This window comes from Kogia breviceps, chromosome 4 (assembly GCF_026419965.1).
Source record: "Kogia breviceps isolate mKogBre1 chromosome 4, mKogBre1 haplotype 1, whole genome shotgun sequence".
NCBI lineage: Eukaryota > Metazoa > Chordata > Mammalia > Artiodactyla > Physeteridae > Kogia > Kogia breviceps.
Genome location: NC_081313.1, coordinates 91393244 through 91414276, shown reverse-complemented (window position 1 = coordinate 91414276; position 21033 = coordinate 91393244). Strand labels below are relative to the sequence as shown.

At 45.3% G+C, this 21033-nt stretch overlaps 1 protein-coding gene across 3 annotated transcripts in view; it reads right to left on the bottom strand.

The window, feature by feature from the left end:
• Positions 1-21033, bottom strand: part of MCC (MCC regulator of WNT signaling pathway) — a 427170-nt gene that overhangs the window by 83524 nt on the left and 322613 nt on the right. For all 3 annotated transcript variants that reach the window (XR_010840207.1, XM_067031436.1, XM_059062176.2), the window contains 2 exons: positions 15145-15287; positions 4606-4748 (listed from right to left, as the gene is read on the bottom strand). Coding sequence is in view for 2 of the 3 variants with exons in the window: in XM_067031436.1 (XP_066887537.1) it covers positions 4606-4748; positions 15145-15287 (286 nt within the window). In the remaining variant the exon portion in view is untranslated. The remainder of the gene's footprint in view (positions 1-4605; positions 4749-15144; positions 15288-21033) is intronic.

Sequence of the window (21033 nt, the reverse complement as noted above, 5' to 3'; positions counted from 1 at the left end):
CTGCTTAGATGTGACTTCTGGCCACGTCTTCTGATGCTCCCACTTGAGGGTGTCACTAGGGGCCCCTGTCCACCTCCTTTTGTGGCCCCACTGTCAGTCATTCCCTGTTTCCTTTGCATCCTCCAAAGAACCGTGAGCTCCAAGATGGTGTTCACTGTTACTCACATATCTGGGAGCCTCCTATGAGCGGGCACTGTTACTTCAGTCAACAGGAGAGCCAAAGTCCATGCCTACATGGAACCTGCATTCTAGTGCAAGAGACTAATAAAGACTGGTGATACATATATAAGGAAATAAATGCAAACACGAGGTATCATCGGGTAGTGCTAAGTGCTGTGGAGAAAAATGAAGCAGGGATGGGCAGGGAGTGCCTGCAGTGTCAGAGTGAGTGACAGCACCAGGACTCTACCAGGGGGTTGGGGAAGGCCTGTGATGAGAGGACAGCTGACTGACGTGCATCAGAGAGGCACGTGTGGATGCAGAAACCCTGAGGCCAGAGACGCTGGTCAGGTCTCAGGGACAGCAAGGAGGCCGGTGTGGCCAGAGCTGGGAAGAAAACAAAGAGAGTTGGGGAGGGAACGGCTGGGCCCGTGAGCCATGGCCGCTGAGCCTGTGCATCTGGAGCCTGTGCTCCGCAACGGGAGAGGCCACAACAGTGAGAGGCCCACGTACCACAAAAAAAAAAAAAAAAAAAAAAAAAAAGAATCCACCTGTCAACGTAGGGGATGCAGGTTCGAGCCCTGGTTCGGGAAGATCCCACATGCCGCAGAGCAACTAAGCCCATGCACCACAGCTATTGAGCCTGCGCTCTAGCGCCCGCGAGCCACAACTACTGAGCCCGTGAGCCTAGAGCCTGTGCTCCGCAACAAGAGAAGCCACCGCAATGAGAAGCCCGCGCACTGCAACTAAAGAAAGCCACGTGTGGTAACGAAGACCCAAAGCAGCCAAAAATAAATAAATAAATATAACCAAAAAAAAAAAGGGAGAGCTGGGGAGGATGAGGCCTGAAGTTGGGATGCCCAGGTTCTGGGGGCCCTGCAGGCCAGGGTAAGGAGCGGGGATGTCACTCTGGGGGTGAGGTATTTGGGCGTGGGAGCAGAGTGGTCTGATGGCAGGTTCTGAGTCTCACGTGCCCCGTCTCCAGCACAGCTCCCAGTGAGCTGCTGCACAGATGAATGAAGGCCTCCTACTGTGGACAGAGAACATGCACAGGCATCGGGCAGAGAGGGTCCCTTCCCCCGCCGGAGCCCAGTCTTGTCAGGAATGACACTACCACCAGTTACAATGAACATGTATTTTTACTGAGGGAAAAGATGAAAATAAACAATTTGGGAAAACCAAGCCAGCTCACAGTGCAGACAAGCAGACAATGGCTCCTGTGTGGGGCACCCGGGCTACAGATGCTCCCTCACAGCTGGACCCCTGAGATGCCCCACAGTGAAGACGCCCTGCCCACTTGACTGGGGTTTGCCCTCCATTTCCCCAGCCTATTTGATTAAGATATTTTGTTGGAATATGGGTCACTTGCTTCATTTCATAAAAAACAATGTCAGAGAAATTAACGGAGGGATCTATGTAGGAATGTCTCTTTGCAGTGATCAGAAACTTCTCAGCTGCTCTCACTCATCTGACTGCCTAAGGCTGGAAGGCTGAGTCCAGAAGCTCGGGGCCACTAGGGTTAGAGATTATGATGATGGTATAGCTGAGCCCTTTGGACTTGGGCCCACGGCTGGGCTGACTGCAGGGGTTTGCGTGTGTTGTGACTTAAGGCCCAGGGTCTGGGTTCAGGTTAATGTGAGGGAAGCCATTGCAGCCTAAAGCCAAGGCCCCAGGCCTGGGAGGTATCCCTACTCCTCAACCCATTTCTGTCTGGCTCAACCTGGTATCAGTATACAGCTCTCAGTGACTTGGATGTAGCTAAATCCATCTTATCCGGCCTTAGCAGCAATCCATCCTGCTGACCTCTTCTTCTTTATTGGAGCCTTCTCTGCCCCACTGGCTGGTGGACAAGGCTCTCCTCATTCCCTTCTTACAGCTTTAGCTGATTGACTGGTTGATGGATTGGGTGACTGTTTCACTCCTTCATTCAGATAAGTATCTCTGAACACGTACTATGTGCCAGGCCATGTGGTGGGCTCTGGAGAGATACTAGTAGATAAAACAAACATGCTTCTTGCTCAGTGGGGTTTAGCGGGAGCATCAGTCAAGCAAAGAAATACAAATACATTGCTTGAAATTTCAGTGTGATGTAAGAAGGAAACCAATGGGGCAGCAAGAGTCAGCACAGGGACTTGCACAGCCTGGTGCTCACAAGCTGCTTTTGGAGGAGGTGCATTTAAACTGAGACTGAAAAGCTGAGAGGTGCATCCCTGCCATGAGCTGCTGCTGAGTCTCCTCTTCAGCGGGTGGCCCCCTAGGCTTGGTCTCCAGCTCTCTGCAGTTCTTCACATCGCTCTTCACATCGACTTCCATTGCTTCAGTAACTATCTGCAAACAGCCTGATGTCTCTCAACTGCTTTCTTCAGCCAGAACTTTATTGGTTTATTTATACCTACTGCCTTCCCAACATCTCCACCCAGATACCGCCAGATGCCTGAAACTTATGCCCAAACAAAACACAAGATCTCTACCCTACTCCACCCTCCCCCAAGCAAAACAAAATACAATTCAGAGCAAAACCACCTGGTCCTTTTTCCTTGCTTTCATATTGGTGATTGGCCCTACCGTCTATCCACTGTGCGAACGAGACACTTATGGGAGATCCCCACATGCCTACTTCCTCCTTCACCCTGTTACTGATCCTTTAGCAGATCTTGCTGACTTTCTACACTCATCTGCTTTCCCACACCTCAACTGCCACCACCCTAATCATAGCAACAATTTTGCCCACCTAGACTTTTGCAGTGGTTTCCTAGCTGGCCTCCCCCATTCACTTTTTTTTTTTTTTTTTTTTTGCGGTACGCGGGCCTCTCACTGCTGTGGCCTCTCCCGTTGCGGAGCACAGGCTCCAGACGCGCAGGCTCAGCGGCCACAGCTCACGGGCCCAGCCGCTCCGCGGCATGTGGGATCTTCCCGGACCGGGGCACAAACCCGTGTCCCCTGCATCGGCAGGCGGACTCTCAACCACTGCACCACCAGGGAAGCCCCCCCATTCACTCTTGATCCACTGATTCTTTCTCTTTACCACAGAGTAATTGCTTCAAAATGCAAATTTGATCATTTCATTCCCCCGACCCCCAACTATTAAAATCATTCAGTGGTTTCTTGTGGGTCTTTGAATAAAGGTCAGACTCTCTAACATGGTCTATAAGATCTTGCACGATCTGACTCCTGCCTACCTCTCCAAGCCTCCATCTCACATCTCTGTGCCCTCCACACAGGATGATCTTTTCTCACGGCCTTAAACACATCTCTCCCTTCTCCCCTGAATGCCGTTTCCTCTTTTATGTACTCAATTCCTACTTATCCTCCGGATCTCAGCTCAAATGTTACTTCCTAGAGGAAGCTATCCTGGAAATCCTAAACTGAATCCCTTTGACACACTGTCATGGTACTATGTTCTTGGTGTTATAGCATGTATATAGGTTGATAATTAAACATAAGTGTTTAATATTTGATTAAAGTCTCTCTCCCCAACGAAATTTTGAGTTCTATTGTAAATCGTACTATACTTTCTCCCCGTTCTTTTCCCATCACTCCCCTGTGCACGAACATTTCCTAAGATATAGTGCCTCTCCCCATTTTGACTCCACACCCTTTCAACCCCATAGGGATCTCCTTACCTTATGACTACAAAGCCTTTATCCTCAACCCCAACCTCTCCAGAGATCTAGTTAAGCATCTCCAAGTAGACCAGAGGTTTTGCAACCTTTCGACTGCAACCCATAGCTGGAACATTTCACTTGGCAACTTACAACATATAAACATCCAACAAATACGTTTCATGAAACAATACTGTCATTCTATTTTTCTATTTAATTTCATTTTAAAATATTTTATTTTTTCATATAATTTCAAGATCCATTAATGGGTCACAACCTGTAGTTTAAAACACACCATACCAACACACTGTGCCAGGTATTTCCACACGGACATTTCTCTACAACCTCAGACATAATATATCTGTTTCCCAACTCATTTCTCAACCAAGCTTCCTTACTAAGGAACATAATCATTCTCTTAGTCATTCAGGATGAACATGTTAGTCATTTTGGATTCCTCCTTACCCCAAAGTTGCTGAAACCTATTGGTTCTTCTACTGTGATATGTCACTACTTACTCCATCCTTTCCATTCCTGCCACCTCAGCTCAGATTTTACTGTACTTGGAACAATGCCACAGCCTTTTTAACTGGTTCCCTAGTTCCAGAATTTTCAAGCAGAAGGTGACGTATATTTGAATCTCAAGGCAGAAAGGGAATTCAGCTCTTTGGTTCCATTTTGACCAACAAAGGAGTATGTAAAGACCTGAAATGCATGGGCCTTCATCTACTCAATAAGCTCCTTGACTAATGAAATTTTAATTCAGGCTGCCTTGTGTTTCTAAAGTTCCTATTACAATCCAGAAACCGAACTCCGGCTTTGTGGTAATGGCAGGCAGACTCACCCATGTCCGCAGTGACCATGGTGGACTGGTTTTCAGGGATGGAGACAGAGTTCTGGTCTTGGTCCACACTACGAGAGTCCTCATTGACCTCGTGCTGACTCTGGCTGAGTTCTGATCGCAGTTCTGAGTACTCATCCTCCTCCCTGAGAAAAAAAAACGAAGTCAGCCTCCACTGACAGAGACGTAAGACAAATCCCTAGAGAATATGTCTTTTAAGGACAAGATAAAGACACTCAGAAAGAAGACAGACAGGTCTCCTCTCCGAGCCACATGGATCAGGATTCCTCGCAGAACAAAGAGATGGGCACATCTACGGTCAGCGTTTGAAACTGAAAGTTTGCTTCTGTGTCAACATCCATACCTATCCACCAAACAAGATTCACCTATCAGCCTACCAGGAACTTTTCCCTTTCAAAGATTTTCTCAAGAAATGAGATCTCTTCACCCCCTCAAATTCCGAGGCGGAAAAAGAATGGAGACTACTAGCACTGAGGCCACGGTGAGCAGAGGCGTCAAAAGTCTGGTGAACAGGAGTGGCTCAGACCATCACCAGCAGGGTCCCACTGGTGGCTTTCCTTCCGGGAAGAGGACATAAGGAGTACTGAGGCTGCAGCGACTAGAAAACCAGCACCTCATCTGTGCAGATCAAAACCAATGCTCCAAGAAGTATATGGGTCAGCATGTCTGAGAAATATCCCACTTAGTTTCTCTAAAGGAAGTAAATGGAGTTAGGGGATAGGAAAGGAGGATGGGGTGAGGAGAAGAATGGAATCAGTGAGTGGGAGAATACCACACAACGGTCTACTTCCTCCAATTTGCATTTGCTAGCAGGAAGACAACATCGAAATGCAGCCGTGTTTCATCTGCACAAGCACACCCCACCGCCTTCTCAGCCTGTCATGGTTCCCTCACAACCGCTGGTCTCTGAATTCGCTATGAGCAAGCTAAGAAAACTCAAAACTGTAATACTTATTTCAAAGCACACGCAGACCTTCTCCCCACACCACCACAAGCACCACACGCATACTGGATACAGAAATGGAGAGAGAGCAAACATTAGCCCTCTTTGAAGCATTTATTTTGCAAGTTAAGCCAGAAAAGAAAATTGTCAAGGGATTTAACTCTGAGGTTGGAAAGTCCACAGGTGTGTCTGCTCAGCCCCAGGGGGAGGGTGTCTGTGAAGAGAGGACGGAAGAGAAGAAATTCTCTCGACCTGGCATTCACTTCAAGTTGCTGACAACCGGGGGTGGGGGGTGGGGTGGGCAGAATGTCCACAGTTTTGGGTGGACCAAGATGGTGAGAGGTGTTCATTGGAACTTGGGGAAGAGGCAACTGCCATTTGAAGCTGGGGAGACACATCTATATTAAAGAAATGGGAAGAACTCTCCAGAGTTCTTGGTTCTCTCAAGAAATCAACATCCTCTCAGGGAAGGAAATCAGCTGAGCCCCTGCTTTATAAAGTATTTCTAATAAGAGCCACACAGAAATCTGGGAAGACTTTAAACAGATATAAAACCCCCAGACAGTCAAAATATGAATCAGAATGGTAGTGGTGAAGGCAAAAAATATAGGTTAACGTTCTATGAATAAGTTAATTATTAGACATCTGCAAAGTCAACAATAATTAGGTTCAGGAAAGAAAACAATTAAAAAGTATTTGTAGGAGTCACCTTTTTGATCTAGAGGGTAATTGTGCCCTGATATATCAGCTCTCCTTTCAATCAGTGGTTAAAACCCTGATTTTAGTCAAGGGGAGATTTTGTGTATGATGAATAAATCATCTTTGTTGCATGGCCAATGTAATCAGCTTCAGCTTGGCTGAGACCGTTTTCCAACCAAAAAAGCCAGATGAATGCTGCTGCTGTATTTCTGGTATAAATGGCATTTGAAAAATCTTTCATAGCCACCTTCAACCCTCTTGGCTTGGAAGGTCCCAAAACACATAGTGCCTGCCAGATCTCCTGCTTTGTAAAAATTACTTTATTAGGATGGATTTTATAAAGGAGTGAATAGGGAAGGGGTGGGAGAAGGAAGCTGTTGAGGGAAACATTCCTTCCTGAGGTCAGAGCACAGACTGAAAAATGACACCACACTGGAAATGTCACCTTAGGCAGAAGGCTTTCAGTGTCATGAAATGCAAACTAAGGATCCTCATTCAAGGTATTTGATTGAGCACCAAAACAAGGATAGGATGGCAAAAACCAAACAGATGCTGTCTTCTGGGAGTCAGGTATGGTCACAACAAATTCTAACCTAAGAAGGATGCTCTGGGTGGACACAGGAGGAGCATGTGGGGCTGCAGGTGTGCAGTGACCAGGGAAGACTTCCTGGATGAAGCAGCACTGAAGATGAGTCTAAAGGCAAGCAGATTTTAGATAAGTCACGAGAGTGCAAGGGCACATGCAGATACTCCTCTGAGTATCTGTATCTGATACTGTATGAGTATGAGTATCTCTGAGCCCGTGAACGTGAACATGGACATGTAGAGCTTGGGACAGAGGCTCGGGAGAGCTGAAACCAAAATGGGGTGCAGGATGGAACCATGAGGCTGGAGCAGCACTCAGGCCACTTGCTGAGTGGACAATTTTGATCAGAAGGAGAATTGATTGTATTGAAGGAGGCAAATAATCAGGGTTAGATGGAAGAAATAAAGGGAAAAAATGTGTGAAATCGAGGAATTCAGAGGAAGGAGTAAGTCTTGCTGAGAACTTTTATGGAAACAGATAAAATAAGTGGCGGGCGGGGAAGTGCAGATGGTCTGTGGTTTTGACCTCACAGGGAGAGGCTGAGGTGAGCACATACCATCCATGGTTAAGGTTCCCCCTTATGGTAATCATAAAGAAGGTTACAGTGCAAAACAACACAAGCAAACAACGTAAACAGTAGTTAGAGGTAGAAAGCAACCTTGTGAGAAGATCACGTGCACTTCTGTGTCCCCAAAATGAGGCATTAAAAGGTTAAACTGAACCTGACATGAGAAAGTTTGTGTAACCCTGTTTCTCCAGCTGACTTGGTAAAAAATCTTGGAGTTGCATATCTTGGTAAAAAATCTTGGAGTTGCATATCTTCGTCATCTCCTGAACATCCTCATTGGCACCGTTCCTGAAAGGAGACTGGAATCTGGGACTGGAAAGTGACAAAAGCCAATGGTCTTTGGGCCCTTTGTTAAGTTGACAGTCAATCTGGGACTGCAGCATTTGCAGAAGACTGATGCTGGGGGTTCTCTCTCTACTGTTTTATTCAGAAGCATTGGTCCATCCAGAGAAATGGAACAAGAAGTCAGAAACACCCTGCTGATCCATGGCAGTTTTACAAAGGCAAGAATTTGAGGCGTGTTTTTAAGGCTGCTCTGAGCAGCAGGGCGTCACCTAGCTGGTCAAGGTGTCTAGCAAATGACACAGCATCGGCATCTCAAAGTGGCTTGTTTGCTTCCTTCCATGGTGTATATGATAACTTTCGGTAAGTGACATCTTACTTCTTTGGGGAATAAAATGCCTCCCCCAAGAACACTGGCTGCTAATGCTGGTGAGGAAAAGGAAGAAAATATGAAAAGGTTCAAGAAGTGATCAATTTAAGTCAAAAAAGCAGAAGCTTTGATAAACTGATAAATGTTGCTAATTGTATGCTACTGTGGCAGTTTCCTAATTATGGAATTACAAAGTTCTCAGGTGTTTTTCTTTGGAACATAAAGGATCATCTCACAGGATTCTAAATGTACATTATTTCATTTACTTCGAAGCATCTGTGAAGTGCTTCCACGTTGCTTAGTTTAGAGTTGCAATGATTAATGCTCGCTACTAGCTTAACAACAACAAAAAACCAAAAACGCTCCTACGGGGGCAGGGATTAGACTGTACACACACCTATGTAACTAGCAGAGGCAGACAAGTCACAGACTGGCAGACTGGAAGGGAACCTGGTGATCATCTAAGACAGGATCAATACCTTTGTTTTACAAATAAGACCACTGAGGCTAAGCGACTTACCTAAGACTATACAAACCAGTTAGCAGCACAGCCTAATTCCTAAATCTAGTACCAACAAAACAATAATATGATGGCCTAAAGAAAAGATTTCTTTTTTTTTTTTTTTAAGATTCTTTCTCATTATTAGCTAGGGGTGAAATGATCTAATTAGAAGAGGAAAAATTCAATGCAAGTATAATCCTTATCATGCTTTCCAGACCTTGAGCTGAAGTACTATGGAATCAGCAGCAGTTGATAAAAATATTACTTCAGTAGCAGTCTCTATACCTGTTTTATTTTGGGGGGCACATTCATGCCTTGTAACTGGATTGGAGTGACCGGTGAACAAGACCCAGAAGAACATCTGCGTGCCTTGGTAACTGCCAGTCAACTACGTCCAGCTAGTCCAGTCTACCTGAGTGTGTGGTCTGTCTTTTTTTTTTTTTTTTTTTTTTTTTGCGGTACGCGGGCCTCTCACTGCTGTGGCCTCTCCCGTTGCGGAGCACAGGCTCCGGACGCGCAGGCTCAGCGGCCATGGCTCACGGGCCCAGCCGCTGCGCGGCATGTGGGATCCTCCCGGACCGGGGCACGAACCCGCGTCCCCTGCATCGGCAGGCAGACTCTCAACCACTGCGCCACCAGGGAAGCCCTGTGGTCTGTCTTTTGAAACACATTCTGTCTCTCTTGCAATTAAAGGCCGACTTGCCCTGAAATGGTCATCATTCTTTTAAAGAACAAAGATTTTTTTTAGATACGAGGAGGAAAGGTATTCCTTTCAGTTCTCCTAGAGGATCTATAGCAGGAAATAAGTGATGAGTAAATACCTCTTCTTATTTTTCCATATAGTACAGAGGAAGTTCAGACTCATCTAGGAATCTTATGGTGAATAACTGAACAAATGGGACTCTGAAATGCTCTCCTATGTATATAATAATCCATCCTTGTCATCAATGAGTACTAGTTTTAACAAGGTCTGATATAAGATTCATATTCAAAAACTTCAAATAGTGAACAAGGTTGGAATATGTACCACATAGGAAGACAGAGAGAGAGAGACAGCTACCTTATCTTCCTGGGTTTTATTTTTTGTTTCAATATATTCTACTCTTTAGGCCAGAAGTTAATCAGAACAACATGTTTTACTGGGAAAGAAAGAGGTTTTGGTTACACTGTTTGAGATGCAGCAACATGAAGATGGATAGACAGATGTACCTACCACACAGGCCCAAGTATGGGCCTGAAGATCAGGAGAAAGGTCAGGCGCATAGCATCGGCACAAGATTTTCGCAAATGGGTGTTAGAGTACAAGGAGGCTTTGGATACTATCTCAGTCACTAAATAAGGAGAATTTGGCAGACAAAGAAGCAGAAAGGTCAAGTGCCAATGTCAATGTGACACAAATAGGAGAGGTCAGTGCTTTAGGACTGCAGCCATCCTGGTGAAAGGCATGGGGGAGAGCCCAGGGTAAGAGCCAAGTCTGAAGATGGATCTTAGGGACAGAGGAGAAGATCTAGGACTTAAAGGGTCATGGAGGTTTGACAAGAGTACACCAGTTGGGAAGGAGGATTTAGGGTTAAATGCTGCAAAAAAGGGCCAGAAACAAGAAAAAGGTCACCGGATTTTTCGGTTAAGAAATCGTTGGTGATTTTCAACAAAGTGTCTTAGCTTATGCTGCTGTTAACAAAGTACCATAGACAAGCTTAAAGAACAGGAATTTATTTTCTCACAGATTTAGACTTTGGTTGGCAGTCCAGAATCAAGGTGCCAGCATGGTTGGTTTCTGGTAAGGGCTCTCTTCCCGGCTTACAGACGGCTGGCTGCCTTCTCACTGCGTCCTCACATGGCAGGGAGAGAGCCGGAGAGCAAGCGAGCTCTCTCCCGTCTCTTTTTATAAGGACACTCACTAATCCTATCATGTGGCCCCATCCTCATGACCTCGACTAAACCTAATGACCTCCCAAAGGGCCCCATCTCCAAACACTGTCATATCGAGGGGTTCACCATGTGAACTGGAGGTGGGGCGCACAACTCAGTACATAGCAGAAGAAGCTTTGGCAAAGTGTTGGGGTCAGAAGCCAGACGGCTGTGGGCTAACAAGCAAATGGGAAATGAAGTAGAAATCATGAACTACTCATGAGAGTTGGCAGTGAAAGGTTGCTGTTATGAGAGCAGCTTTTGGGAAAAGAAAATAATCTCCTTGGGAAACAAAAGATCTCATTTAATTTCCTTAGACATCTTTTTTCCTCCCCCAGATCCAAAGTGAGCTACTGACGTATTTTTCCATTTTACTCATTCCATTATATAATCCCCCCAAGTCAGATGAGCGTTAAAAAAAAAGCCACTACAGTTAAGTGAGAAAGCACATATTACAAAACAGTGTGCGCTATATGATCCAATTTGCTTAAAATATTCATGAATAAAAAATTTTTAGAAGGCCATAAATACAAACTGTTCAGTGTTTATTCCAAGCAGATGAGATTTAGGACACATTAGGCAGGGTTCAGTTAGGAAAACAAACTCTTCTGGGTGTTTCAAGTAGGATTTAATTTAGGTAGTTTCGTGCTTACAAAACCATCGGAAGGAAGGACTGGAGAAGAGAAGGGTGGGTGGAGGCCACCCGGGGCTGTCAGATTTGCCATCAGAGCTGTGGTCCCCTCCCCTCCAGGATGAGGAAATTGCTGCTGCCTTCACACCTGCCCACAGCTCCAGGGTCAGGTCAGTCAACGCAGGACCTCATGTTCACCAAAGCCTGTATGTCAGCTGCCACCATTATGGCCTGAGGGACCATGGCCCCCACCTCCTTTCAGCCTTCCAGATCCAGGTGAATGCATCTCACTGGTAGAACCAAAACTGTATCCCAGAGCCCAGTTGTTAAGGGAGTTTGGGAAGTAGTCCCCAGGGTCAATCTTCTTTGATTTGGGGGAGAGTAGAGAGAAGGGGTGGGAATGGTATCAGGTGCCAGATAACATCCTTCATGGGTCTACAGTACTGTCTACAACATCCATCCATACTACTGTCTTTGACTACTTGACAACCATACACATCCTCTCACACATACTTAAATTTCCAAATTGCAACAGCAATGACATCAGGCTTCGGTAACTACCTCTCGTTCAAATGTAAATGTACTCACTTTCTCATCAAAATGGGAGACCCAAAGTCCCATCGGTAATTATATCCATTGTTAGGTGAGCCTTCCTCTTCTAGTTTAATGACAAATTCACCTAGGTATCACGTAGCCTAACTATTAAATGCTAAGCTTCACCAATACCAACTCACCTTAAAGAACAGGAGGAAGTAAGAGAATAAAAAGGAAATGGCATATATACATAAAAAGGCAAGAAATTACGCACTCTAGTCATCCTGGAGACTCCGTGATCAATTAGCCATTATCAAAAATCTCTACGGGTCGAATCATTTTGATTCCTACTGCAGCCCTGTGGACCAGTACAAGAGCCAAGCCCACACTGACTCCACTACTGAAGTGGCATCAAAGACCCCATTTTAATGACGTCAGCTCCCACCCAACATTCCCGACTCCCATGGCCTCCAGACTCCTATGTTATACTAGGGAAGTTCTGGCAGTTCAACATTATTTAATGTAATCCTCCAATGACTCTAGTTCTCATTTAATCAGACTGCTGGAGCTAACACACTAAATCCACAATGTCTGATAGGAACAGCTGTATCAATAAATTCATCATCAATCTAACACTATATTCCTCCCTCCCTGGTCTAAAACACTTAGGCCCTAATCCCATACATATTCTTCTCAAGTTTCTGTGAATATAAATGAATAAAATCTTATAAATCTCTTACATATTTTAACTGTATCTTCCAAGGTTGGATTTTCTACTTATCCCCCTAGGGCATGATTGAATTTGGCTACTTTTAGGCCTAAAGATAAAAGAGGAATGGAGTAGCGGTGAGGTATGAACGTATCTGGTACCCTCTGCCTGGCATCAGATTGCTACAGAGTCTCCAAGCAAGGTAGGATTAACTTTATCAGACTGGGAGTGGGACTGCTTCTGCAGGAGGGGAAATTCAGTGGTGCTTGCAGGCTCTAGGCATTTTGATTCATTTGAATCTACCCAAATGTGTCCATTTAAATTCTCACCATTTCATCTTTTCCTATCAGTGCTTAACCTTTAACCTAAGAGATCTGATGTGGCTTTGAATTCAGCTTATGTTGGAATTCAGCAACCTGCAGTGCCTGATTCTTGACTACAGTAGCCCTGTGGCTATAAAAGATGGGAAAGTCTTCTAGGGCAGTCACAGAAGGTCCCTGGTTCTCTGACTGTGACCTGAGAAAAAAAATTTTAACTATGAGACTGTCATATCTTTTTCTTATGTAATTCAGTATGGCTTAAATGTGGATATATCACAAACCATTCCCTTATTGATAATTTTTCAGCTTTTCCAATAAATTCTTAACTCAGACCCGGATTGAAGTGACAAGAAAGTCTATAAGGTGCCAGGAATGTACCTGATTAGCATGACAATTCTCTATAGCCTGGATATGCCAGGGCAGTTAGAGTTCTTCTAAGGCATCTGGCTCCTCCTGCACTGGGTCTATTATCGCATCTCAGGACCTGAGAGCAAACCAATTTCCTGGAGTGATGGAGCCTGGGAGATACGGTGGCTACTAGAGCTCAGAGGACAAGAAGAGCCTTGCCTTACTGGTCCACATGTCTACTAGTCTTCCAGCCTTGCAGGGAGTCCCCACCTTGAGGAGGGGCTAGTGCATTTACATAATGAAAACTGACAGAATTTAATGTGACATCTGTACAGATGCTATCTTCCTTTAAATAAAAGGCACCGATAAATGTTTATGCTCAAGAAGCTCACTGTAGACAAAGTGAGAGAGAGTGGCATGGACATATATACACTACCAAATGTAAAACAGATAGCTAGAGAGAAGCAGCCACATAGCACAGGGTGATCAGCTCGGTGCTTTGTGACCACCTAGAGGGGTGGGATAGGGAGGGTAGGAGGGAGGGAGATGCAAGAGGGAAGAGATATGGGAACATATGTATATGTATAGCTGATTCACTTTGTTATGGGGCGGAAGCTAACCCACCATTGTAAAGCAATTATACTCCAATAAAGATGTTAAAAAAAAAAAAAGAAGCTCACTGTATTTTAACAGGAAGCAGTTTGGCCATTATATTCAATTTAAACATCCTGAAATTGAGTTTTCTGGGTGATGCGTGATGCATTTTTTTCACAACTCACTGAGTCCATTTGCCTTCACCTTCTCCAGTGTATAAAAGTGCAGCATGTTTTAATGGAAATTACAAATTTGCCAGTGTACTCTGTCAGCCTCTTTAAAGTCTGCTATAATCATTTCTTTGGGCTGAAAATTCTTCTCTGCTCTTCTTAACCTACAATCACTCTGAAGACCAGGATACAATTTAAAAGGCTTGAGGTTCTAAATTGGAATATGAGATGTATCGGGTGGCTCCAATTCAGTGCAAATTTTTCCACAACTTTGCCCTGAAACAGAGGTCCACCAGTACTCTCATCAAGTAGCCCCATCATTACTGTAACTCTCAGAGTTGGAACAAAATGCATCCAAAGTTTCTTCTAACCCAGGACTTCCAGAGGGAGAGTGTAAAGAAGCTGCCTCTAAAAATGTTTTAATTGAGGCCTATACAAACAGGCAGAGTACAGAGAGCTCTTTCTCCATAAAAGTCGATGCCAACCATTTGTTTTCCTGAGGGTTATTCCCTCAGCATGGGCAGGAAGATAAAAGTTCTCTTCCTTGGCTCAGTAAGTCACTTAAGGCAAACCCCTCTTGGGGACAGCAGGGCAGACACACCAACTAAGCGCTGTGTGCGGGAGACTTAGGGGCCAGCTGACTGATGGGCAAGGAAGGCAGAATCCCCAACAATCACTTTTATGGAAAGAAAACTGAGCAAAGGCAGAGCTATGGCGGGTTCTAACTCCACCTCTATCTGCCCCCTCTTAAGGGTAACTTCAAAGTAGTCACTTAACATTTTTAAGCCCCAGCTTTTCCACCAATAACGTGATAGATCAAATCTTGCTCCTCCCCAACTGCCCGCCTTAGGAGTTTGTACAAGGCTACGCCAATGTTGCTAAGTCAACTTCAAGTGAGCTCAAAAATTTTTTGATTATCTAGAAGCATACGTGATGTTTAGTTAAAAGCCACGTTCATAAATCTCTCAAAATCCCCAAGGGATGTGCTGAGTTTGTATATCTAGAACAGACCTGGTGAATAAAAGAGCTGGTAGGGATGCTGCTCTCTAAGACAGAAGAGGCTCCATTTAGAACCTGTTGATAAAGCAACTCACTCAACCTCCCCTTACCAGTCAACTGAGGATTACAACTCCCACCCTGTCTACCCTTCAGGGTTACTGTGAGGCTCAAGGTCAGAACAGAATAATGGACAGGAAAGCACACGGTTAACGAAGTAAAGAGAAAATACTTATCAACTGTAAAACTATTAGTTACACGTAAAACACTGTTATAATTCACAGGGGTGACTTCAAGTCCGAAACCCAGGTTACCACCCAGACGGGCAGAGAGTGAGCCTTGACTTGGAGCCGACTACCTGATGGTGGTCCCTTGCAAACGATCTATCTTCTTATTGAGCTCAGCGATGATGCTGTGGAGTTCGGTGATGCGTTCCTCGTACCGAAGCGTCGTTCGCTCCTGGACGTCCTCATGCTCTCTCATGAGGTGGGACTGCTCACACTGGGATCGAGAGAACAAGACAGAAATGCCAATGAGTTGACACACCTACAGGTGAGTGATTCTAAATTTTACGGCCTCAAACCGTCACAACCTCAATGTTGAGTGTGCCCCAAATAAACATACGCCTGCGCATTGGCCATGAACCCCAGAAGACACGACAATAGCTGAACTTCACAAAGCCCCCGGTGGACATCAGAGTCCTTACCTTTCTAGCTCTCATTTGCTCTTTGGGGAAAGGCCCCTCTGCCTTTGCACACTATCCATACCTCCTGTTTTTCCTCAGCCACGGAGTGGGCAGATACCTTTTTTTGGGAATCTGAATCTTGAGTGAATGGATCTAAAGTTGCATGCTGTCAATTCACTGGACTGAGGGTCCTGATGAGACTGCCCTCCAGTTCCTGCTAACTCTATCCCCAGAGCTGCTTTCTTCCCAAGTTCTTTTTTTTTTTTGCGGTACGTGGGCCTCTCACTGTTGTGGCCTCTCTGGTTGCGGAGCACAGGCTCCGGACGCGCAGGTTCAGCGGCCATGGCTCACGGGCCCAGACGTTCCACGGCACGTGGGATCCTCCCGGTCCGGGGCACAAACCCGCGTCCCCTGCATCGGCAGGTGGACTCTCAACCACTGCGCCACTTGGGGGAAGCCCCCCAAGTTCTTTTATGGCTGCTCATTTTTTCCTTTTTACCAATTCATTCCTTTTTTGCTGAAGTTTGCTAGGGTATGTTTCAGCCACTTTTCAATCAAATAATCCTAAATTGTATGACACCATTTCTTATCTGGCTGGTTATCTGCACACATAATGTTTTCCCATATCCTTTCCTACTAGACTATAAACTCCGGGAAGGCAGGGGCTGGGTGTTTTCATGACTTAGCCCTAGCACCTGGCACACAGCCTGGTTCACTGTGGGTGACCTAGGCGTGCCATGGGACGAATAAACCGCTGCGTTTCAAGAGGCCGAGGAGCTTCCCTTGCTCAGCATTTGAAGGATTAAGAAGCAGCAGATGCTATAAAAACATGTTTGCATCTTGAGTTTAAATCCTAAGGAACCTGTTCATCTCCTTCACTTCTCTCCCTCCTCCTCAATCCCCAACCAGTCATTGTACATTTAATCTCATTTACATAATAATAAAACACTAGTCAGTGATAGAACAAGGAGTCAAGCTTCTGCCCCTGTCTACTGCCTTCGGTCCTGATTAATTTCCTGTCCAGCAGAGGAATTTTAACTTCATTTTCGGCAAGGTTTTCCTAATGCCAAGAGCCACATGTACTTGCCAGCTGTGCACTTTCAGGGCTGGGGGCAGGCGGGCAAGGTAAGACTTCTCACCCACCACGTCCAATGTCCTCCCCGTCCCTAAATCTGCCAGGCTTCCAACGGTGTAACCCAGAAGCTACTGGGCAGGGACACAAAGCCTTCCAAACAGACTGTTACCTGAAACAGAAGTACTCAGCAAAGTATGATAAATACGTTGGTATAAATCATGGCAGGGACCATACCTATGAACAACAGCTTGATCACTATGAATGTAGTAACTTCCTGGGTGCTGCTCAGAGCTCCAGAAATGAGACTGGAGAGGAACCTGTACCACAGACCTTTGTGAGATGGTGACTTTCAGAGAAACAGTGATGTGAACTTCTGTTCTTAGTGACAACCCAAAACATCAAATAACCTCCACTCAAGGTCCAACACACAGGAAGTAAGTGGAACCAGAGGCCAGGAGGAAGGACAAGTGAAAGTCCCATCTACATGGAAGCCTTCCTAACCGGAACAAAACCCTGACAGGCCACAAATACTCTTCCCATGAAGTTATGTCTTTTCACCTGTGATCCATCACACTTTAAGAGGAACAACAGAAGTCCACAAAATGACAGTGTCTCACAGACAGCACCTGTCAGTAAATGAAAAAGCTTCTTATTTCTCTCCATAAGCAGAATACTGCTTCTCTCCGTCCCCGCAGAATATCTATGAGCTTTTATTACTGGTCTTTTTTCCCATCTTCAGATTTTGTATGTGAGTGTGTGTGTGCACATGTGCGTGCATGCACCCACATGTGTGTAGTATGTGTATGTGTGTATGTAGCTGACACTCTCATGAAGGTCACCAGTTCCAGATCTTACAATAGTTATGAGATAATGCCCGGTCTGACCTTGATCTTGTGGATGCCATGACTCCTACTCCTTTGTCATCTTGCTGGTTCCTGCTCTGGGGTTTCCCATATTCAGTTCTCTAGGGCTATAAACTGCTGTGAAACGCTTCCCCTTACAAACTCCACGAGCTCTCACTCTCCCTGAAATTCCCCACTTATTCCTGCTCCTTCAGTCTTTACAGGTCAACAGGCCGCTGCCACCACCACCAAGGCAGACAAGAAACTGCAAAATCCACTTAAAGATGAAGATGCATAAGTGTTTATTCAAGAAAAAGGCACAGGATCAACCGATAACCACCAAGTCCACTCTAGGTGCCCCTGTTGGCTGTTAGGAGCGATCTGAGAGGTGAGCTCCTGTGGGGCTGCCCGGCTTGCAGGGAGATCAGATGGTTGGTACCCAGATAACGAGAGCATGAGAGCTGGTGTCGTACCATCTTCCCCCTGCCTCTAACTGGAAAGTCCACCTGGAGGGTAATGAGTATGAACAAGACTCAACAGGAAGCCCAATAACTCAGTCAGACAGAACAGCGCTTGCAGGTGAAAAGGATAAAAAAGATTCATCATGTCTATTTGGAACTTAGGAGTTCATCTGGGAGTAGCAACAAGAACATCTTAGAGGAAAAAATTTATCAGCTGAAGGCAGAGGTTACATTCCTATATTTTTCCATATGTATGTTTTTCACAATGGTGGAAAGCCTCTATAATTTAATACTTCCTCTAAAATAATAGGTATATCTTGATTTCCTAAACTATGATATAGTGCTAGGTGCCATAGGGAGGGTCACTATGACACCCACCTTGAAGGGAAATGTGGTCGCAACTTCCAAGCAGACTTCTCTGCTGGTGCGTAAGAAACATGGACAGAATTGGAGGGGCGAGGGGGAAGAAGAAGAAGAGATGATAGAATGGTGCCCTGGAGATTCTTTTCCCAGTGAAAAGAGAATACTGGAAAATAATTATCGAAATCCCTAGCCTCCAGATGAATGAATGACTGAGAAGACATAGCTCAGGACATAGCTCATAGTTGATTTGAGGTTACAAATCAAAATCCCGGGCTTCCCTGGTGGCGCAGTGGTTGAGAGTCCGCCTGCCAGTGCAGGGAACACGGGTTCGTGCCCCGGTCCGGGAAGATCCCACATGCCGCGGAGCAGCTACGCCTGTGCGCCACAACTGCTGAGCCTGTGCTCTGGAGCCCGCAGGCCACAACTGCTGAGCCCACTCTCCATGGCTACTAGGCCCGCACACCTAGAGCCTGTGCTCTGAAGCAGGGGAGGCCACCGCAATGGGAAGCCCGCGTGCAGCAACGAGGGGTGGCCCCTGCTCGCCGCAACTAGAGGAAGCCAGCGCATCAACGAAGACCCAATGCAGCCAAAAATAAATAAATTGAAAAAAAATCAAAATCCCCTTGAGGTATCTCATTAAACACGCTTCACCCATTCCATGCACACACATCATGCCCAGCCAAAGATGAGCGGAAGAGCTGCTCTCCAAGCTGAATGAAAAAATCCCTTGAGCTTTTCCAAGCTGTGGTGCTGGGAGAAGTGCATCAATTCCCACAAGGGCAACAGTGCAGGACGAAACAAGTCATCACCTGCAGGAGCCAAGAGCGTTTTTTATCCCAGGAGGCTATGTGATTATGGTATTCTGTTTCACAAGGACACAGGCTAGGTCAAGCTGTATATTGCACCTCCATATGAGTCACTTATGGGCAGGTATTCCAGTAAAGCCTCATTTAAGAAGGTAATATAAAAATGACAACCAAACAGGAAAAAGAGTATTACTCCTATTACTACTTAACATTTGCACAAATTTTTCAACTTAAATAAATTATAGACAATTTTAAAGAATGATAAAAAGACATCTGCTTTTTCATAATCCATTAACAAGATCCCTTTTCAAATGGTGTTCATTTTTCTCCAGTATTTTCTTATGTATGTGGGGCACCGCCAGGACCACCATATGCACATACATAAGCCTCAGCACCCTGATGGCAGCCTGCAGGGGCGTTTACCAAAACTCTGATTCACCTCCATCCATGCACGTGGAGGAATATTTCTCCTCCCCCATGAAGCTGAATAAGGCCATGTGACTTGCTTGTCCAGCAAGATATGAGTGAATATACACCATTTTTGCCTAGAAGCCTTTAAGTGCTTCTGTAGGCTTTCCCATATTCTCTTCCTCTGGGCAACACTCCAGATGGTAGAGGCTATCAGCTTGGGAGGCTGGGTGAGGACAATGCAGCAGAGTTTCCTGCCAGTCCCAGTGAGCTCCCAGCAAGAAGCCAAAACACAAACCTTTGATAATTTAAGCCACTGAACATTTGGGGTTATTTGTCATCATTGCGTATCCTTACGATACAACCACTTTATACATGAAAACAGAGCAAACGCACAGGGACTGTTTATTAAATCCCAGATAGCAAACGGAATGCTCTGCAAAGTCCTGAGTCCTGTGCACGCCATCAAGGGGTTGAGGCTGTTGTAGCCACAGCCTTCTCGCCTCTACTCCCTTCCAGCTCCCTGAGCTGTGGGCTTACCTCCTCCTTACCATTTGCCTAAAGACCTCAAGTGGTAGCAGAGTGATCCCCCCTTGGTCTCTTACCCTGAACCACCTCTGGTGAACTCCAGAAAACATGAACATTATGCCTTACGATACTAGAGGAGAGTTAGGAAAACCAAAGGGCTCTCTCCTCAACTCCCTGGGAGCACCGGAAATAGAAAAGTAGACGTCAGGGGGTATAAAGTAGGGAATTCTAAGTCCCTCCAGCTCCCATCAAGCCAGCTTTAGCTACCAAAGTCAATTACTCAGCAACAACTTTCTGAACAGAAAGCAATGGCGGCTTCTTCTAGCAAAACTTGCAGTTGAGGGATTACTTTCTCCTCCTTACTGTATAGAAACATCTCACATAATTTCAGCTGAGCAAAATAAGAAATGGTCTTAAACAACATGCTACTGCTTTTTTTTTTCTTCTATTATTACAGAGAATTTTACCCAGGGCCCTCCAACCTATATTGCATTTTTGACTGATCCTACAGTACAGCAAAGCCAGAAAGCCTAGGCTTGCAGCATCTTGCCTGCCATGAATTTCTGGAGGTCAGTATCATTAGGAAGATGGATTTCTCCTGCAACTACAGACTTTCAGTTTGAAAGGCAAAGAAAAAGAAAAAAGACTGGGATTAGATAGGATGGAATTTTGCTTTTCCTGAATTTCATCTGGAGCTTAATACATACCCTGAGCTTTTTCTCTAGGTTTCCGCTCTCCTATCATGATGATGAAGCAAATGTAAAATCTATATAAATACTTGTCTCTAGCCACATAAATGGGTGAAACTGCCTATATGCAAAAGGGTTCAATAAAAGCAAGCAATATCATCATTACAACCACTAAGAATAAAACCCTTTAGGCTCATCTCTGCAACTGGTGCAATCCAGGGATAAAGCTGTGAGTCAGCCCTGAGACAGGCTGGCCTGAGAACTTGAGCCCTTGTTGGAAAAACCCTGTGTAATGCGGTGATGCTAAGAAGCTTTATGGTTTTGTTAATGTTCTTCACTGGGTTTTATCTTATTCCACAGAGGCCACTGATCTTTAATCATCACATTGGT